Source organism: Protopterus annectens, chromosome 7.part1, assembly GCF_019279795.1.
Source record: "Protopterus annectens isolate FY-2018-M chromosome 7.part1, PAN1.0, whole genome shotgun sequence".
NCBI lineage: Eukaryota > Metazoa > Chordata > Ceratodontiformes > Protopteridae > Protopterus > Protopterus annectens.
In genome coordinates this window covers 398,392,956-398,412,130 of record NC_056740.1, presented here as the reverse complement: position 1 = coordinate 398,412,130, position 19,175 = coordinate 398,392,956, and the positions used below count along the sequence as shown (strand labels likewise).

At 41.1% G+C, this 19,175-nt stretch overlaps 1 protein-coding gene across 5 annotated transcripts in view; it reads right to left on the bottom strand.

Moving 5' to 3' along the window:
* Positions 1-737: 737 nt before the first annotated feature.
* Positions 738-19,175, bottom strand: part of ALAS1 (5'-aminolevulinate synthase 1) — a 38,071-nt gene continuing 19,633 nt past the window's right edge. For all 5 annotated transcript variants that reach the window (XM_044078849.1, XM_044078851.1, XM_044078850.1 and 2 more), the window contains exons 6-11: positions 17,203-17,387; positions 15,925-16,104; positions 13,149-13,313; positions 8,578-8,846; positions 6,781-6,943; positions 738-1,012 (exon numbers count right to left, since the gene is read on the bottom strand). In XM_044078849.1, coding sequence (XP_043934784.1) covers positions 852-1,012; positions 6,781-6,943; positions 8,578-8,846; positions 13,149-13,313; positions 15,925-16,104; positions 17,203-17,387 — 1,123 coding nt within the window. In that variant the 3' untranslated portion in view covers positions 738-851. The remainder of the gene's footprint in view (positions 1,013-6,780; positions 6,944-8,577; positions 8,847-13,148; positions 13,314-15,924; positions 16,105-17,202; positions 17,388-19,175) is intronic.

Genomic DNA, 19,175 nt, shown 5'->3' with positions numbered 1-19,175 from the left:
GATTTTGGCTTAGAACCCATTTTGATCCCTCAGCATCATACGTGGACACCACTACAGCATCAGTTACTGGATTCTTAGTGACCCTGTGAAAACAGACTTCCTAGGAGTAGGTCAGGATTCTTGGGATGCTGAATAAAAGAATTCAGAAGTGTTAAGTGAAACACTGGGTGGCTTTGGAGAGCTTAAGCACACCTGCCATAGTTTGAAACTCCCTCATGGTACACAGCTACAGCAGAGGTGAACATTCCACTAAATACATCTAGACCAAAGAAAATTAAGACTAGAGATGCACAAGGGTATCATTGTTCTAGATGTCTTGTTCTAGCATGCTCTCTCCTATATGACAAGACCTTGAATACAGTGAAGAGTTCAGAGCATTACATACGTAGCCGCTTTCCTAAATACCACATTTTTTTTTTCATTTCATTAGGAAGGCTTACTTATACCCCAGTTATTTTTCCACCATAATCTTAGTGGCTTATACTCCCTTAAAAATAGCTTCACCTTCACTCAAACCCAATAAACTAATCTCTAGCTTGACTAGTGCTTCCTTTTCCACACAGAAGCAACACTTACTTCATGCATACAGTTAAATCAGTTACTTCACTCTTTTCATAACTGCATTACTCTATTGATCCATCATTTTAAAAGACTTCAAATCACTTCCCAATTTTCTGTCTAGGAATGGGAAGCAAATATTGAAGACAAAACAGAAATGAATTCTAAACAAACAATAGTTTAAGTGCTTTTTTTTTAATTTTATTACTTGATTCAAATTACACAAAGTGCTCTCCATTGAAATCGTAATATAAATGGTGCATTTAAGTCCAGTGCAAATACAAGATAGTTCGTCAAGCACTGACTGACACCAAATTACTCAGGCCATCAAAATAGGACCGCTCTCGTTCACTCATGACTTCAAAGTGAAGGGGTCTTCTGCAGTAGTTACATTCGGTCAGTGGATGAGGGTTGAGCTCCAAACCCACTTCCTTCCAAGTGAGCAGCAGTTTTTCTGTTTGCAAAAAAAAAAAAAAAAGTGTTTAACTATTTTTTTGTACTGCAGGGAAGAAAGTACAGCATTTCATCATTTTGGAAACAGTTTAACATTACCAAAAATGTAAAATACTCCCTCACTTTGCATCACAACTATCTTGCCTTTAAGAACTAGTGTTAACACCTGCAATAAACATTTGTCAAATTAAACAGTACACACTAATTAAGCTGAGCCAACACAAATAAAAATCACATCAGTACACCCAGTTTACTTTTACCTGTGGGTGTTGCAAATTAAGGACTCCTCTTCCACTTTCATTGTTTGAGACTACAGCAAGGAGAGAAGGAATTACGTATCGTACAATCAGTAAGTAGTAGATACACCACAAACAGATCCGACAGCTACTAAGGCAGGACTAACTAAACATCAAGCAAGGGAGACATGTAGGACAGGCATGGTCACTGAGAAAGTGGGTTACACGTGTAAAATTATTACTGAAGCAGTGTAGCGCAGGAAGATTGAGAATGGCAATGGATGACAAATGACAGAAAGGAACGAAGCAGAGAACACAACCTTCCTGCAGGTTTCAACAAGTGGGCGAGTACAGATGCGTCAGTGAAGTAAGGTGATGTGGTCAGCTGTGCAGTCTTGAACAAGATACCACACAGCATCTAGACAACTACACAAGGACCTCAAAACGAAGAATGGGAAATGGTTATAAAACAGAAGGCGACAAAAATGAGGACTATGGATAACAACAGGGGAGGAAAGAAGAAAGGGAAAGGCTTTGCCATAGTATCCACATTTTTATTTCAGTGCATCACACCCATAACATTGCACTGAGCAGTAAATACAAATACAGTTCAACCTTATTGTGAAGCTCTGCAAACTCAGGCTAGCCCCCATCCCCCCCCCCCCAGGAAATGGGGCAACAGAAGTTTTATTTTCCTGGAAGCTTAAAAGATCTAAATATGGACAAGGTACCCAAAGAAACAGACTAACACATGGGAATAGGCTACATTTACGTGGAAGGGCTCAAAACAGCAGAGGAGAGAGAACTGAAACATTCCGGATGGCTCAGTGAGAATTCTATCATAAAAGTTACATGCAAGTTCAAAACAGATTATTACAGAAAGCAGGTAGCCTGTATGTCTACATGTGCATGTCGCGTCTTTTCAAGGAGAAAAGCCCACTTAGTCAAGCCACCCAAAGTAGGCAGTGCTGTGGCAATGAAAATCCAGACCAACTGCATAGGAGAAAGTGGTCTCCAACTGACACGTCTACACGGCATTGTTTGATAACTGGGCAAGAGGATATATGGTACATTAACCCTTCAGTCACGACCTGGGGAGAACACTGTACAGTAAGAGGTACAGCAGGTTTTGCACATCAGCTCAGACAGTAGCTAGATTTTACCTTTCCAAGAACACATATACAAGTAAACACACATGTAGGTAAATGTCAATTACACAGATATTACCATTTTCAATATACAAATTAGTAAAAAAAAAAAAAAAAAAAAAAATTTATATATTTATATATATATATATATATATATATATATATATATATATATATATATATATATATATATATATATATATATATATATATATGCAATTTGTATCCTCTGTTCCAGGGAGCTGGCAATTGCACTACAAGAGATTTGTTTTGTCCGGGGTTTTAGGGAACTTCCCTACTTCGGTGCCATGGGATCTTTTATATCCACCCAATCTACCAACTCTGGCAGATGGAACTACAGTTTAGTATCTCATCTGAATTATGTACATGGAGTGAATTTTCTTTCAATGGATTTATAAAATTACTGTAGTACACGCTATAGAGTTTAATAGTAAGCTACAGTCATTAGCCAGTCTCTCAAAAGCAGTTGCATTTTAGATACATTGTAAAGATACTGTGAAGACACAGCTTGCAATAAAAACACTCTTGTAGCTTTTCACAGTAAACTGGTTCCAAGTAGCAGGTCTCATTTTAGAAAAGGCCTTCTCGAATGGAAGTTAAACCTTGGTCATAAATGTGGGTGCATTACTTCGACTGCCTTCCAACAGTGCATCTTTGTTCCCTTATCTGGAGTGCTCTTTTAACGAGTGGTCAGTAGCCAAGTGTAAGAAATCTTGTACACAATGATATTTAGCAGGTAAGTGGCTCTAACATACAAATGACGAATCAGGCAACTTGGAGAGATGATGGATAACTATCAGCAGGCAATGGCATTAAATCTGCAGTCCTCTGTAAAACTAAAAGCATGGATGGGAGCAAAATAAAAATTAGCAAGCGATACACTGCTAGGAACATTAAAGCAGAGAAAGGTGTCATTCAGATCTAGATAGAGAAAAAGGGAACATTGTGCTTTATTTCCTAGGAAGATGGGTAATGGAAGAGGACAGAATGGAATAAGGAAGTGATTAAAGTGGGATGAAATTCATAAAAAAAGTACAATGCAGGACATCTAGCATGGCTAAAGCTGTAGGGAGCAAGAACAGTATACAACAAATTAGGGCAAGCAGATAAGATAGCTGGGAATCAAGCCAAAGACTACACACACAATGAAGTTTCATTGTACTACAGGAAATACAGCAGGTCTGAGCTCAGGTCTCGCTCAGAAAAGTAAACCAAATCCACCTGGCTGAATACATTACAGAACTTTCTACTGAGAAGCTTGCCAAGCATGTTACTACTACAAAGAATGACACTGAATCTGGACAATGGACAGTTTTTTTATGGACTTCACAGACCATAAAGTGCTCCAAATGGTCTTTCGCGAGCTTGGCTAAAAGCTATGGAAAGAACGCAAAACGATTTTCAATTAAAAATCAGTTTCAGCCCTCAGGATCAGGAATCATTGCTGCTCCTTTCATTATACGTGCAGTACAGCTACAGACCACCCTGAAGTCCCTACATACTTTAGCTGGACAGGGCTGACTTCTCCTGCAAGTCTGAAGGACCAAAGTCTTTCAAAAACCTCTGCCAGTTAACGTTACTCCAAGAAATGCATCACTGAACCATCTTAAAGGTCCCACCAGACATGCTACTGGGATCTCTATTCTACCATCTCCAAAAGACAGGATCAATCTTTGCTCTTACTAAAATGTTCCTCCTCTTCAAAACACACAGCTACAAAGACTAAGTAAACACAGCCTGTCAATAGAAACCTAAAAGGTTACTCAAGTTTTGATCAATCTAAAGTTCCACCCAAGACTGCACAGTGCAAATGCTTCATCTATACTGGGGTAACTAGCCAAGTCAGTAACTACACATCCCCTTTTCATCAGGATGGGAAATGAAGCTTGGCACCTTTACAGAAAATATTTGCAGTTGCTTATGAAAAACACCCGTTTGCTCAACTGCAAACAAAGAGAGCATGCCCTCCTTCCTTTGGTTTAAAATGTTACTGGAAAACTACAATATGTAGTGCCATTTATTCCCCACTGTACGGTGTCATTTTTTTATTACAATCAGTGCTTATATTTAAGCAAAAAAAATCCAATAAAGTATTTTATACCTCTAAATACCATGCCTTTATGGCAAGGCTATTTCACTCGAGGCTGAACCCGAGATGGATGCACTTGAATCAGTGTTGTAGCCAGGTTAACAGAACTGGTTACAATAAGGCCTGAAAAGTAGCTGGAAAACTAAACAGATGCTCTGCATGCATGTATTCAGCAATAGAGAGATCTAAAAAGATGCAGTGATGGAAGCAGAATCCCCTCACAGAATCTGGTACAGTATTGGTGTCAGTATTACATGGACATTACAAGTGTAGGCCAAGCCAACTGGAAACTGAATTGGCAATAGTAATCTCAGACCAGGATACTGCAACCACACCTTCATGCCAGGAAATGTTACCAACGTCTGGGGTATGCTGGTTAAAGCTCCAAAAACTGCACTCGCACACTGCAGAATTCTAGGACCAGGTCACTGCCAACGTTAAAGGAGAATTACTGGACACCAGTCTATCTATATTGTTTTTTGTTGAGTGGGGTGGAGGCTGGCAAGAGGTAGACAAATGGAGAGCAAAGATCAAAAAAGCTACATTGGGACAGAGGTAGCACCAGACATGTCTAAAAAAGGCAGGAAAGCTGAGTGGGGAGACCAGGGTACTCATGTGTTACAAAAGATCAGAGCTCTTTAAGACTCAACAATGCATCATGGGTACAATACAAGAAAGCAAACAATGCTAGGCTGAGAATTGCAGATGTAAGGTGCTGCTTATTACACAGGCTGCTGGCAAATTACCAGAATGTTCTGGAGGCCAGTATAGACTTGCCAGCTAAATGAGGAAAATGTGCCATAATTGGAGGCAGAGTAAGCAGACTTTAAAGAATAAGACTGGAGTTGCTGTCCATGACTAGAAACAATTCTGGAGGTATATGAAATGGGCCTATGGAACACATTAAAAGAAAAGATGGGAATGCAATTTCTGAGTGCCAGCATGAAAAACCACCACAGGAGAAGAGCAAATTTGAAACATTTGTAGTACACACCAATGCCTACACTGCCATACCTTGAAGAAAAGGGAATATTCCAAGAAATGGCATCTCAGACTTTGTATATTTTGGCCAGTCTCCATATCTGTAAAAACAGGTGCCAATATTTTGTTTGGTTACCAGTGCAAGTTTACAATGGGATGTGATCAGTACTTCAGCTACAAAAGGCCGTCTATAACTGAAACAGAGATGGGCCTTTACACAGATGACTTTAAAAATCACAATTTTACCTGGAGCAAGGTGCTTGGCAATTGTTCTTCCATGGGAGAGCACCATCCTGGGAGCTACAACTACTGCTCTCAGAAAGGTGGATTTGAACAGGTCCTGTCCTCCATACTGGTGTCAAACAAAACCATGCTTCACTGTTTACAGCTTTTTTTTTTTTTTTCCCCCTGGATGAAAAGTCATTGTCCCACTGTACTCATCCCTCATTAGACCCATTATAGAGTACAACGCCCAGTTTGGTATGTACCTCACAAGACATCTCAACAGCTGGAAAGGCCACAGAAATACCTCACTAAAAGAATCACAGGCTTAAAGCAGATGCCTTATGCTGACAGTCTAAAAAAACTCCAGCTATACTCTGTGGCATATAGTCTACTCAAGAGGTGAACTCTGCTTAACATACAAGGCCATGTCAAACCCTGAGCTGTTGGACATGCTCCACTTAAATCCCAATCCCTCAGAGCCACACGCTCCAGGAATCTAAACCTTGTCATCACAATGAACAAAACATGCTGGAGGGATAGGTTCCTGACCCAGATCCCCATACTCTGGAATAGACTGCCCATACATGTCAAGCAGAGCACTTCCTTGGCCCTCTTCAAAAGAAACCTTGACAATTGGATGAGAGATGTGATCCGAGGTGAATTTCCTGTCAGTTGCCCTGCTAGACAGGGGTCCAGGGAAGTAAATATTGCAGGAAGAAATATCCAGGGAATTATAGCTAGGCTTGTACAGGCCCTAGGGCCGATGGCCTAGTACCAACCTATGAACCCAAGTACCCAAGCCATTAAAATGAATTACCTGGCTTACAGAAAGGACATTACCAATTTACACCAGTGCAGCCAACATTAAAAACTAGATTAGCAAGTTGTGAATATTAACTCTGCAATGCCTTCCCGTGAGACGTACACATGAACCATGGGGTATCAAAAGTTCTGCATTAAACTTTCACTGCAACAATAGTCAGGTAATCCTTTAGAAACAGCAGTTCATACAAGCTGACATTTTACTGTGCTGTTAGGTGTTCTGCCTGTTGGTTTAAGTGCGACTCACCAAGGAAGTAGCTCATCATCTGTGGATTATGATGCGGTGTTGGTGCAGTGCGGAGCAGCTCTTCACCACGGGGGACTGTTGGGTAATTGATCGCCTGGACATAGATGTTGTACCTACTCATTAAAGTATCACAGATCTGGTTGTTCTTTGCAGCATCTGAAACCTGCAAAAAAAAAAAAAAAATTCAAATTGTACTGGTTATGAAGAAACCGCAGTCTGCACCTGTTTTAAACTACTGGCAAGCTCAAAACTACAGAAAAATCATTTCCACTCTGACATGAAAGCTCAAAACTACAGAAAAATCATTTCCACTCTGACATGACATCAGGAAGCTCCCCCCCCCCCCATGTAGCTCTGTTCCTTAAAAATTACAAGCCACTGACTTAAACAGGATAGTAAAATGCCCACTAAAACAAAAGATTGTGCTGGAGATGGTATAATTTAACAGCCACACGTCTAGTCAAGTTAGCTGAAAAAAATACTGGGTGCTTCAGACGACATCTACACAATGACAGCTTCAGAAATTATTAATCTTTGAAGTATAGCTGGGACTATCAAATTAACCAGGGTTTGTAGTTATTCCATTTGATGGCTTCTGTTGCAGTTCTCTTATTCTTTATAGTAATTACATGCATTTTTGTTGAGGACTTGTATTGCCTACAGTTCTATTTCTATGTAGATACCATTTTGTATATTCTATCCTTGTACTCCCTATAAAACTCCATGTTCTAGCCAGATAACAGCCAAGGCCTAAAAAGTAACTGGAAAATTTTATACTACACTAGTGTAGCTTATGTGAACATTTTATAATTGTGGGGCACAGCCAAAAAATACATTTCTGCAATTTCATCCAATAGTTAGAGAAATGGGTCAATAAAACATATACAAGATTATATTTTATAAAATCTAAACTTTGGCCGGAGTTCTGATCCCAACAAAATGAACTGGCATACAATGAATTACCTGGTGCTCCCCAACCACAGGAGGCTGGGATAGGTGCAAACATGCACAAAAGACAGTCTTATCCATACATTTGGTTCATGTGTAACCAAAGATCCACATTTGGTTCATGTGTAACCAAAGACAAAAGAAGTACAGGACCTCTTACCTGCTGGCAGCTGTGACACTGAATGGTGTTAGTCATACACTCGGAACTATACAACCAAGTCTGACTTCAGCAAAATTATGGGACATACGCCAGAAGTTAGTCATATGAGCAAGAGTGGACAAATCTTTCCCAATGTGCCCTCTGGATGGACATCTCAACACAGACCAAAATAAAAATTAGGACACAAAGATGAATTCATCTTATGACCTGACCTTTGCATCTTCACATCCGTTCCTCGGTGCCCAAAGTGCCATTTATAGGGCAAATGCTACCTGGATGCGATCTGCAAAATATTTGGGGAAGGGTGAGGTGCTTCAAATGCCTGCACAACCTCCCTCAAGGATACAATAAGCTGAAGCAGCACAGAACTGCACCTACCCTCATTACATAATCACACCCACAAAAGGGCTACACAGCAAAGACCATATATGTGCAGAGGTATAAAAGCAAGTCAGAGTCCATTAAAGGGTTTTTTTTTTTTTTTTGAGGGGGTGGAGGAAAGAGTTAAACTGCCAGGTTGTTAAGATGGTTGTATTAAATCTTACAATACATTTAATGGAGGTAGAGTTAGTCACAGAGAAGGTGCCAAATACCAAGCAACTTTCTGCAAGCCTGAAACTAGTACAGGCTTATGATAAAATGCTATGAGAGACCTTCAGATATGAAACAGGCAGAAGATGGCCACTTACCCTGATAGGAATGATGTGACTAGGGCAATGTACCACAGGAAGGCCGGCATCCATCAACATCTGCCTCATGAGTTTAACATTCCGCTGGTGCTGCCGACGTAGCGCTCTTCCTTCCTCACTCTTAATGATCCGGACGGATTCTATAGCTCCAGCCAGAAGCATCGGTGGCAAAGACGTGGTGAATATAAAGCCAGCAGCATACGACCGTACAGTGTCTATCAACGAGGATGTACTAGCAATGTAGCCGCCAACACAACCAAAGGCTTTTCCTGTTACAAGAAACAATGGGAAGTGTTACAAATTACTGCAATATAAAAAAAATAAATAAATAAACACCCACTTACTGCAGCCAAATATAACAAACCGTGCTAAGGTGGCCTGCTAGTTCAAAGGATCAAGTGTCAGAACACCCCCACTGTGTCCAAAGTTGAACCAGACAAAGTGGCATCAAGAACCATGTGCCTCTTGGGGGAAGATGCAAGACCACATGGAATCAGGCTGGGGGGGGGGTGTAACCTAAAGACTCATTGAACCATGCACCAAATGTCAGCAATGTACCCTAAATGTAGACCACCACACAGATTTCGGTGGTAATGGTGGATAAAAAAGCACCAAGGCAGAAGCAGTCTTAATATCCATTTGCACCAATAATGCTGGCAGTGAAACACCAACTCAAATGTCCCAAAAGCTTTTAGCTGGCTACCATGAGGGTAATATTCAGGTATTTCACAAAACAAGTAAAATGCTGAAGACGTGTTACTGGTTTATCCAATATCCCTAAACAATGTTATTTTATTCCCAAAAGTACAGCATGTGCTGTGATCCTGAACTGTCAGAAGCAAAAAACTTTTGCAAGCACAAAAGCCATCAACTAGGTACAGGATTACCTGAAAAGGCATTGCTGTACAGCAGGGAAAGTGGCTGTATTCATAGCTTGATCTCAATGTTAAGCCAACGCTGGTGACAGAAAAAAAACCTTCACAGGTCTCACTGAATTCTCTTCATTCATTAGCCCCTTAAAATAGTCTTTCTGCACATCTGTCCCAGTTAGGTCCCTCTGTCTAGTCAAATGGGTACATGTCCTTGTTTCACACTGAAGGGGGAAAACTTTCATACAACTCCCCATAGTCCTTATCTTTCGCCTGCTCTTTACCATGCACCTCATCTTCTTAAACTCCTGTCTATTTTCATATGGCAATCCCACTTTGCCAATCGCTTTCACTGTATACTCTCCTGCACTTACTCATTCCACCACCAGGTCTAAATTGTCACTCACCCTTGGGTACACTCACCACCAACCACTTCATCCAACTCACTTTTTTCTCTCATCCATCGCACACCCAACTTGCGAAGCATATGCACCAACATTCATCATTACACCATCAATTTCTAGTTTCATAGCAGACATACACTCTTCACTTCCAAAACACTGTTGGCATACTGTTCCTTCAGGATAACCCTTACCCCATTTCTCCTCCCATCCACACCAAGATAGAACAATTTGAGCCAGCCTCCGATACACCTGGCCTTACTCCCCTTCCATTTGGTCTCTTGCACACAATATAATCAACCTTCCTTCTCTCCGTCATGTCATCTAGCTCTGTCCCTGTACCAGTCATACTGCTAACATTCAACGTTCCTACCTTCACTACCACACTCCTAACCTTCCTGTCTCAGGCATGCCTGCCCCCTCTTCTCGTTCAGCCAACAGTAGCCCAATTTCTAGCAGCACCCAGATGGGTAAACTGTACTGGTGGCAGTCACTGTTAACCCGGGCTTCAACTAATCTGGTACGAAATCTATTTCAAGAAATGAACAGACTATTCAGGCATCTGACCAACCAGTGTTGGTCCCCAGATATTCCCATAACTGTAGGAATGAAAAAAGGAGCAAAAGAAACTCATGATGGCATCATGAGGCAGCACTCCCTTGTCGTCATGTGACAGCACTATGAGAAGCATTTTCTACTTTAAGCTGAAAAACTTTGTCCTTCGGCATGCTACTAAGAATGTTTTACTCTACACAATTCTTTAAATATATATGCCGCTTAAAAAGCGGGGGAGCTCACTTAGCCTTCACCCCCATAAAGTGACTCGCTTGACAGTTTCAATACATTTAAGTGTTCAGAAAGCTAGGGTTCTTTCCCCAATTGAAGTCATGTGGCAGTCAAGGAACAAGCATGAAGGAGTAACAAGCAGTAGACAGAGTTAAAAAACAAACAACCCAGCTGACTATGCCTTTTCCCCCTCTGGCTATATTAATGGGAGGCCAACTTTACTGTAGAGCCTCAGCTGCCCGACACAGAACTTGCTCACTCAGAAGATACATTATTAGTGGTATAAGGGTCACGGAGCCTCTTTACCAAGCCATGATGGTACCTAGGCATGTTTTCTAATGCAGGAGAAAACATGCAATATTCCAAGAGTTGATGGAAAAAAATTCTGGAAAAGGGTGTCGTACAAGTGTAGGTTACAAATAAAACAAATATTGGTGGTAGTCAACAGGCTCTCCAGTGATCCCTGCAAAAGATAACCAGGTAGAGCCCACTGGGTGAGAGTTATTTTTCTCTGGCTTCAATTTCATTACTACACTTTACCTTTTTGCACAAAGTAAAGCCTGTCAAGAACTGCAAGCTTCTCAAACTAGAGCAAATAACCAAACTAGAAACCACATTTAGCTTGAAATTGTCACAGCTCTTCAAGAAAGAGACTATGCATAAAATACATACAATAACTTCCAGTTAACATAATCAAATGCTGTGACCTACTTTGCTTTTATGATGTACAGCAAATACAACCGTTTGTTTTCACACTGCACTTTTCAATTGAAATCTTTGTCACGTAACTACAAAACAAGCCTGCACAAAGCCCAGACCACTGGGGACTTGCAACAGCTGAAGACTTCAGGGACTTTGAATAGCAGCAGCTCGATCTCTTAGCAACCCATGGAATGTTTACAGAAGCCATCCCCGCACTTACGGTGAAGCCTTGAATGGCAGGCAATTAGAGTAGAGGAAGAGTAAATGGAAATCCTGCGTTTGTGATAAATCATGTCCTTTGCTGGGCTAAGAGGGCTACAGTCAACCATCTAGCCAGGTAAAAAGCCTTTACACTTGGTTCAAGTATTAACCCCACCACATTAACCCTTACTTTAACTCCCCTACCACATGCCCTGAATAATGCTACGCAACCTTAACTGGTATTAAAAAAATCCATTCTGTACGTTTTTATTTTTAATTTGCTGGAACTCTACAGCACTCAAGTAGATTAAGGGTAATGCTTTCATTGTGCCTCGACTCTCCTGTACTTTAAAAGGCAGAGTGTCAAAACAGGTCCCAAAATACAAGTACCAATACAGGATTCCAAAAAATGGGTGCTGGTGGGGGAGGGGTCCAAAAATGCAAGCACCGATACAGGATTCCAAAAGTGGGTGCTGGTGGGGGAGGACTGTTTCAAGCTGACACACACACACACACACACACACACACACACACACACACACACACACACACATTTGAATAAGACAGTTCATAGGGGCAGCCAGCAGAGTAGGTACCTTACCTACTGCAGCAGGAAACCCAGTAAAAGGAAATACTACAGACTTAAGGTTGCAAAAATCATGGATTAGGTTGCCACTCAACTGTTTTAATATGGGTGTTGCAAGAGGGAAAGCAAGAATACAGCATTTACTTCTTTACACTTTTTACTGGGTTAGTCCCATTTGGAAGCCGCGGTAGTGCAGCAGTAGCATTGTTGCCTCACAGCAAGGAGGTTCTCCAGTTCAATTCTCGGCTGGAGAGCCTTCTGTGTGGAGTCTGCATGTCCTCCCCATGGTAGAGTGATGTTCGAAAGACATGCGTAGAATGGGCGTGCCTTCGTTGAAGGTTGGGCGTTGAGCTGGCACCTTGGCACATGTAAACACATCTACTGCCAATCATTAGCGGACCGGAGTTCCGCTGTGGCGACCCCTAACCAGGAAAAGCCGAAGAACAAAACTGTGTTGGTTCCATTTGAACAATGGCCTCTTTTCAGGCGAGAGGCAAGATGGTACTCAGACTAGGAGGAAATTCGACCAGGACACTGGAGAACTTCCCTACTCTGACAAGTTGAGGGATCTTATATTCACTGGAGCTACTTCCAGCTCAGATGGAACCTTAAACATGTTATCTGAATGATGGATTAGCAATGGTTACATTTTTGATCACACCACAGAATGAGAGCCCATAACAGTACTGCCAACTGAAGTGCAGAAAGCCAGCTCCCTGCTCTGAAAGAAACATGAAACCTTGCAAACATTGTACCAAGAAAGAAAAACAGAAATGCTGAAACTTAGGTGCAGAGCCAACACCAAACCATAACTTGGACGTTGTGAAAGGCAATGGTATGAAGGCAGGCACCAGCCTAGTGAAAATGTCTAAGAGCTTCAAACACCTGTACCAGCAGGGCACACAGCTGGCACAATACACATACACAAATATACAAGGGAGTTTTATTCACCAATAGCTACAATGCAGTACAAAGGATAAGAATGTTTTAGCTTCACCTGCAGCTTGCCAAAATATTCCAACTTACCGAGAGTTCCAGAAATGATGTCCATCTTGTGCATCACTCCATCGCGGTCCCCTATTCCACCTCCTCTAGCACCATACAACCCCACAGCATGAACTTCATCAACAAATGTTATGGCGCCATACTCATGGGCGATGTCACACATCTCCTCCAGTGAGCAAATCGCACCTGAAGAAAATTACAAACGCAAGTGGAGTAAAAACTCAAAAAGCATCAATAAACCAAGTAAGGCATGCAATTTCTGCTATAACCTGGCACAGAACAAGTACTTGTGCAGAACAACGGACAAAGCAAAGCCAAAATTGTAATTTAGTGTACAATTACTAACCTATGAGAGAAAAAATGAAACAGGCTTCAAGTTGTAGTACCCATTTACAAGCCAAAACTTAAAGCATTAGGCTTGAGAAAATTGGGATGACCCAACAACTACAAACTCCTCATTAAGTAAACTGGGCACCAGACATACAAAACATCCTGACTAGATTCCTCCAACCCCCAAGATTTAAACACTCCATATTTAGCAGACTTGCAGCAGGCAAGCTCATTACGATTACACTCAAACCTCATTCCAAAGGCATACTTTAGTAAACAAGTTCTGTGCGGATCAAGTCACACATTTGGTTACCACCTTTCATGACCACATTCACCTCCATCACACTAGCACAACAAGCTGCCAACTCCCCCTTAAATTATACACCAGACTTTTCCATATGCATTTCTAATGCAGACCACCCAGACACCATTTTGCATAGTCATTTTTCCACCGCGCACTAAAGAACTGTCGCTGTTGCCAGTCTACCTTTGCTTTTAAATCACAACATAAAATCAGATACATTAAAGATACTGGACTAGTTGACAGTAGATGGATGTCTGGGCTACCTTCGGGTTTCATAATATTCAGCAATAACCAAGGGTCTTTAAAGTTTTCTACAGCCAGATGCCTCCCATCTAGACATGGCAAACGGTGAAGGAAAAAGCAAAAGTCTGCTTTGGAAAAATTATTGGGTAAAGTCTTCTGGAGAATTATCCAGCAGAGATACGACCGTCAGATCCCATATTGACTAAATATCCCCAGTGGTCTGGGTGGTTTTATACAAAGAGATGCCGAGAACTTTTGACAATGAGAGACGGGACTTCTTATTCGCTACATTATAAACATTTAATGTCCCCAACACACTTAAGCAAGGCTCTTGTACCCCCTTGCTGCAGTCAATATGGCAACCCCCCCTCCCCGTCAACAAATGGTAGGGGACAGCTGCACACAAACTCAAGTCAAAGTCCTTAGTACTGACTGAGGACTTAAACTTTCAATGGGAATTACACATGCATCTGGGAATTACACATGCATCTAACGACTAGGGTAAAGACACAAGATCAGAATACCAGTCTTCCTCCCTTCAAATTTGAGTCATAACTAAAATCTTGTACTCTAAATACTAAATGTGCAGGCTCTGCCAGTGTGGCTACCATTCAAGACACCTAGGAAATCAAATGGATTTTAAGTTTAATACGAGTGCTTGGTGGCCCACTGGAAACTTTGTACATCTCCCAGGCAACTAAAACAGAGAAGCTCCTAGTTCAAACATTCTATGCAAAACCAAACCAGTTTTGAGACTAGTATTATAACTGGTACACCACTGGAGTCACACTGCCATGCATCGCACAGGGCAATATGAATTACAGTGCCTACCCTGTACACTGCAGATAGCAAGCTATCTGTTGGAGAGGCTGACACTTTTGCACATGCATTACACTATTTGTAGGCACAGCTGGAGACTGAATACTCAAACCAGTCTTTATACTCCGTTACCAAGAGTTACTTGGGATGCTTAACCCACTACACCAGCAGCTACTCAGTCTTACTAATCATAAATTGTAATTATGTCAGCCACTAAAACCACTGCTCTGACATGGACACATCCAACTCCATCCACCACAGTGGATTGGTGGACTACAGTGGATTCAGTTTACCCATGCAATCTTCAGGTGGCACATCATAACATGGCCTGTGACTATACATGAAAATCTGCATAATTTCCAATTTGTGAACATCTAGGTTTGGCTTAGAACGATGTATTAAACTCCCAGACCAACGTTTGTGGTTCCTTTGGACTCACAAAAGGTATTTTCCCCAAACACCACCAAGTTAATGTTTCAATGTGGAAAACAAGAAACACTTACTTTAGGACCCTTTCACAGACTGCCAATTTAAACACCTCACTGTCTTTTCTTTTAACTTCATTAATGAAATTGTCTAATAGAAATAAAGTAAGTGTTTACAGAAAACGCTGTCGTATTCAGTGACGCTACAGCACAAGATAGCATCAAGTTTTAAACAAAACTGCCAAGCAGCTCATGTACGGCAATTACTCCAGACAAAAACAGTGTAATCTACTAGGTCCCAGCAAGAGAAATGTTTACACAACCTGAAAACCATAATCTACTGTCCAGAAATGACAAAGGAGTCTTTGCACAACACTTTCCACTCCAAACATAAAACAAAACAATTAAGTACATAATTTTCACTGCAACCTCCACAACTCCTTCCTGCTAATGGTAGTTAAACAGACTACTCCTTTGACATGAGGAAACCAGTCTACTAAAGGTTATCAAGGTTATCAAAAGGTTATCAAAGTAGAATTAAAATTAGCAGAGGAGCTCATTTTATTAAACGGTGGTTCTACTTCACATCTGCCAATATCCCATATTCCCACCTGCTGAATCAAGAAACAGATTTTATTTCACTAGATACATCTCAACCATTTAGATAATTTCATACCATCCATAGAGTGAACAGTTTCAAAGGCTACAATCTTGGGTGTTGAAGGATTGGACTTGGCAAGCAGTTCCCTTAAATGGTCAGCATCATTGTGTCTGAAAATGTACTTCGGAACGTGGCTATTACGGATTCCCTGGATCATGGATGCATGGTTACCAGCATCGGAATAAATCTCACAGCCTAAAAAAAAAAAAAAAAAAAAAAAAAAAAAAGTTACTTCAAGGCGGTAGAAGCTTACAGAACAGAAATAACCTTCAAAAATCAAAAGCTAACAATATGCACTATAGACAGTTGGGCAGATTGGGTTGCTGGCAAACTCCAGCTGCCTGCTTTTATTCCACAACTAGGTCTTCCAAATTTAAAACACACCCTCACATATGTGAGGAACAGAAAGACCATCTTTTCAACATTATAGTTTACCAGTTTACACATCTAGGCTCTAAACCTTTAGGAAAATACTATAAATTATCCATATAAGAGAAGCAATTGGTCTTGTTTTTAAACCACAGAAGCATTACTTCACATGTGTGTGCTGGCAGTTTATGGGGTTTACTTCACTACCTCTGACAGATTATGCTTCTCTACAAAGAATGCTAGTCTCACACAAACTCTGCTCCATTTACCACAACTGTGTAACAATAACCCTTCAACCCCAGATGAAATTTTTGTTCATGTCAATGACATCAACGTTTTGCGCTGTACCTGCTACAGTGAAGTAGAGACTGAGGAAAAGTATGTGGCCATATAAATGAGAAATCGTGCAAAAACCTGCAGTCTTCACAAGTACTCAAACGAGTGCAGAGAAAAGGCTGCAAAGTGGTGGCCATGTCTGAAACAATCATGAAGCCTCAAGAAACGTATGCCACAGTAAAAAAAGTGTCATTTCAAGACCAGAAGGGCATGTGATAAGTGGGGAAACACTTGCTCCCCTCTTGAGAAGCTTACCCCTACATCAAATATATCTCAGCATATGAAGACATTTCCTCAGCCATGCTAGGCAACTACTTCAGGATACAAATTTGGGCAGATTTAAACAGATTTCCTCAAAATATGGTGGAATTCCTCTGCTCAAGTCTGATCATTGTGTCCCCCTTAACTAAAAAAGTCACACTCAACCACTGCTACACAGAATGTACAATACTTCATACACAGTGGCCCACAAACGGCTCACTGCCAGTGTAACCAACTTATCTACGGGTCTTCCAATAACTGCACAGAAAGGCATGCAGTTGTGCTCTTTTTTTTCGTGCTTTAAAAAATACAAGTTATTCCCAGTACCTGGCAACATTTTCGCCAAAGTAAAAAGTGTTGAATCATTTGCCACAAAACAGGATGAGAAGAGTAGTGCTGCATCCTTGTCATGCAGATCAGCTAGTTCATGCTCCAACTCCACGTGGAATCGACTTGTTCCAGAGATGTTTCTTGTCCCACCAGCTCCAGAACCATGATTTTTCAGGGTTTCTCTAAAATACAGATGGAAAATCAGGCATCAATATTCACACATACACTACCACAGCTACACAGTGCCCCAATATTCTCCCTACAGCAGTGTCCATTTTCCAGTCATTATTCTTAAGGATATTAAATATTAAAACAATAAAGTAAAAAACAGTGCCAGTCATTGGTTATCTACACAATTCATATGGTCAGGTCAGTAATCACACTATCCGTTAAAACTGATCCGTTCTGTAAAAATCCACACACTGCAAAATAAATATCTGGCCTAACAGTTTTACGAGGCAATTATGAACCAATTCACAGAAAGGCTTACAGACCACTTAAACATTAGGGTAATGCCCTCATCTTCGGTGCAAGGCAGTGCTAAGAGAGCACCAAGCATCATGCACTGCAGGTGAAAGTGACCATCAAAACCAAGGTCAGAGACCATTATTTCCACCTGGAATGCATTTGCCCATTGCATCTCGTCAGCCACAAATAACTGTGGTAACTTTAGAAAGATTCAGTTAAAGTCAGGCAATGTTACAGTAATTTTATTAGTAATGAAAACTACCTAAAAATAGTAGATTATGAAAAAATACCCTCAAAACCCATGCACAATATGGTCAAGAGATAAATAAAAGATAAGCTACAATCAAAAAAAAAAAAAAAAAATGTACTACACTACAGCCTGCAAAGAAAGTGCCCCAAATACCAGCTTCCTACATGTTATGGATATTCAAAGAATCCAGATCCACACAACTTTTACCAACCAGGACAGTGCCATCTGCAATGGCAGTTGTTAGAGAGAGCTGCTCTTTGTAGTGCAGGGTTAGATTCCCTCCATTTGCAGAATGTGTGACTGACTGAGGCACTTAAATGGTATCCTTCGCAAATACCTAGTAACAGACTTGGAGGAACAGGTTCCCAATTCAAATTATTCACAGGCCATGAAGCAAGTTACCACCAAAGGTTAAGCAACATAATACTCTGCTTGCCATTAAGGCGTCTTGATTGGGCAGATTTCCAACAGGATTATCCTATTGGTTATGTTTGACTTGTGGGTGGGTGGGGGGGTACTAAAGTACTTTTAAGTGCAGCAAGAACTTACGTGGGTCTACTTTTAGTAGATGGGTAAGCCTCTTACAGTCCTTGTGATTGCTCATCTAGGACTGTTCCTAAACACGAGAAATTTACCCAGAATATATGGACAGTTTAGAGGTCAATACAATTAAAAATCACCAATGTGGCCATCACAACAAATGGAATTCTGAAACTCCACCCCCGGCACTATTCTGCAAGCTGCACTGCATTCAGTGAGGCACTTAAGGCACTGCTCTTCTCTTCCTTAGAAAAAGGCCAACGTGAAGATAGTGTCCAGCCATTGCTGTAACATTAGCCAGAGCTGCCATAGCTCAGCCATTGCTGTAACAATTGGCCAGAGCTCCCATAGCTCAGCCATTGCTGTAACAATTGGCCAGAGCTCCCATAGCTCAGCCATTGCTGTAACAATTGGCCAGAGCTCCCATAGCTCAGCCATTGCTGTAACAATTGGCCAGAGCTCCCATAGCTCAGCCATTGCTGTAACATTAGCCAGAGCTCCCATAGCAGGTTTACAGGATGCTAGCACAGAACATCTCATTTTTAACACACAGCTGCTCCATTTCCGATTCTTCCATACACTGATCTTTGCATCTGACAATCAGGAAATATTATGTAACACCCCAAAATGAGGCAAGGAATGTTTGCCATTATACATGCAACAGATTTTTTTTTTCTCCAGAATTGCCATATTAACATTCGTGGTCAGGCAT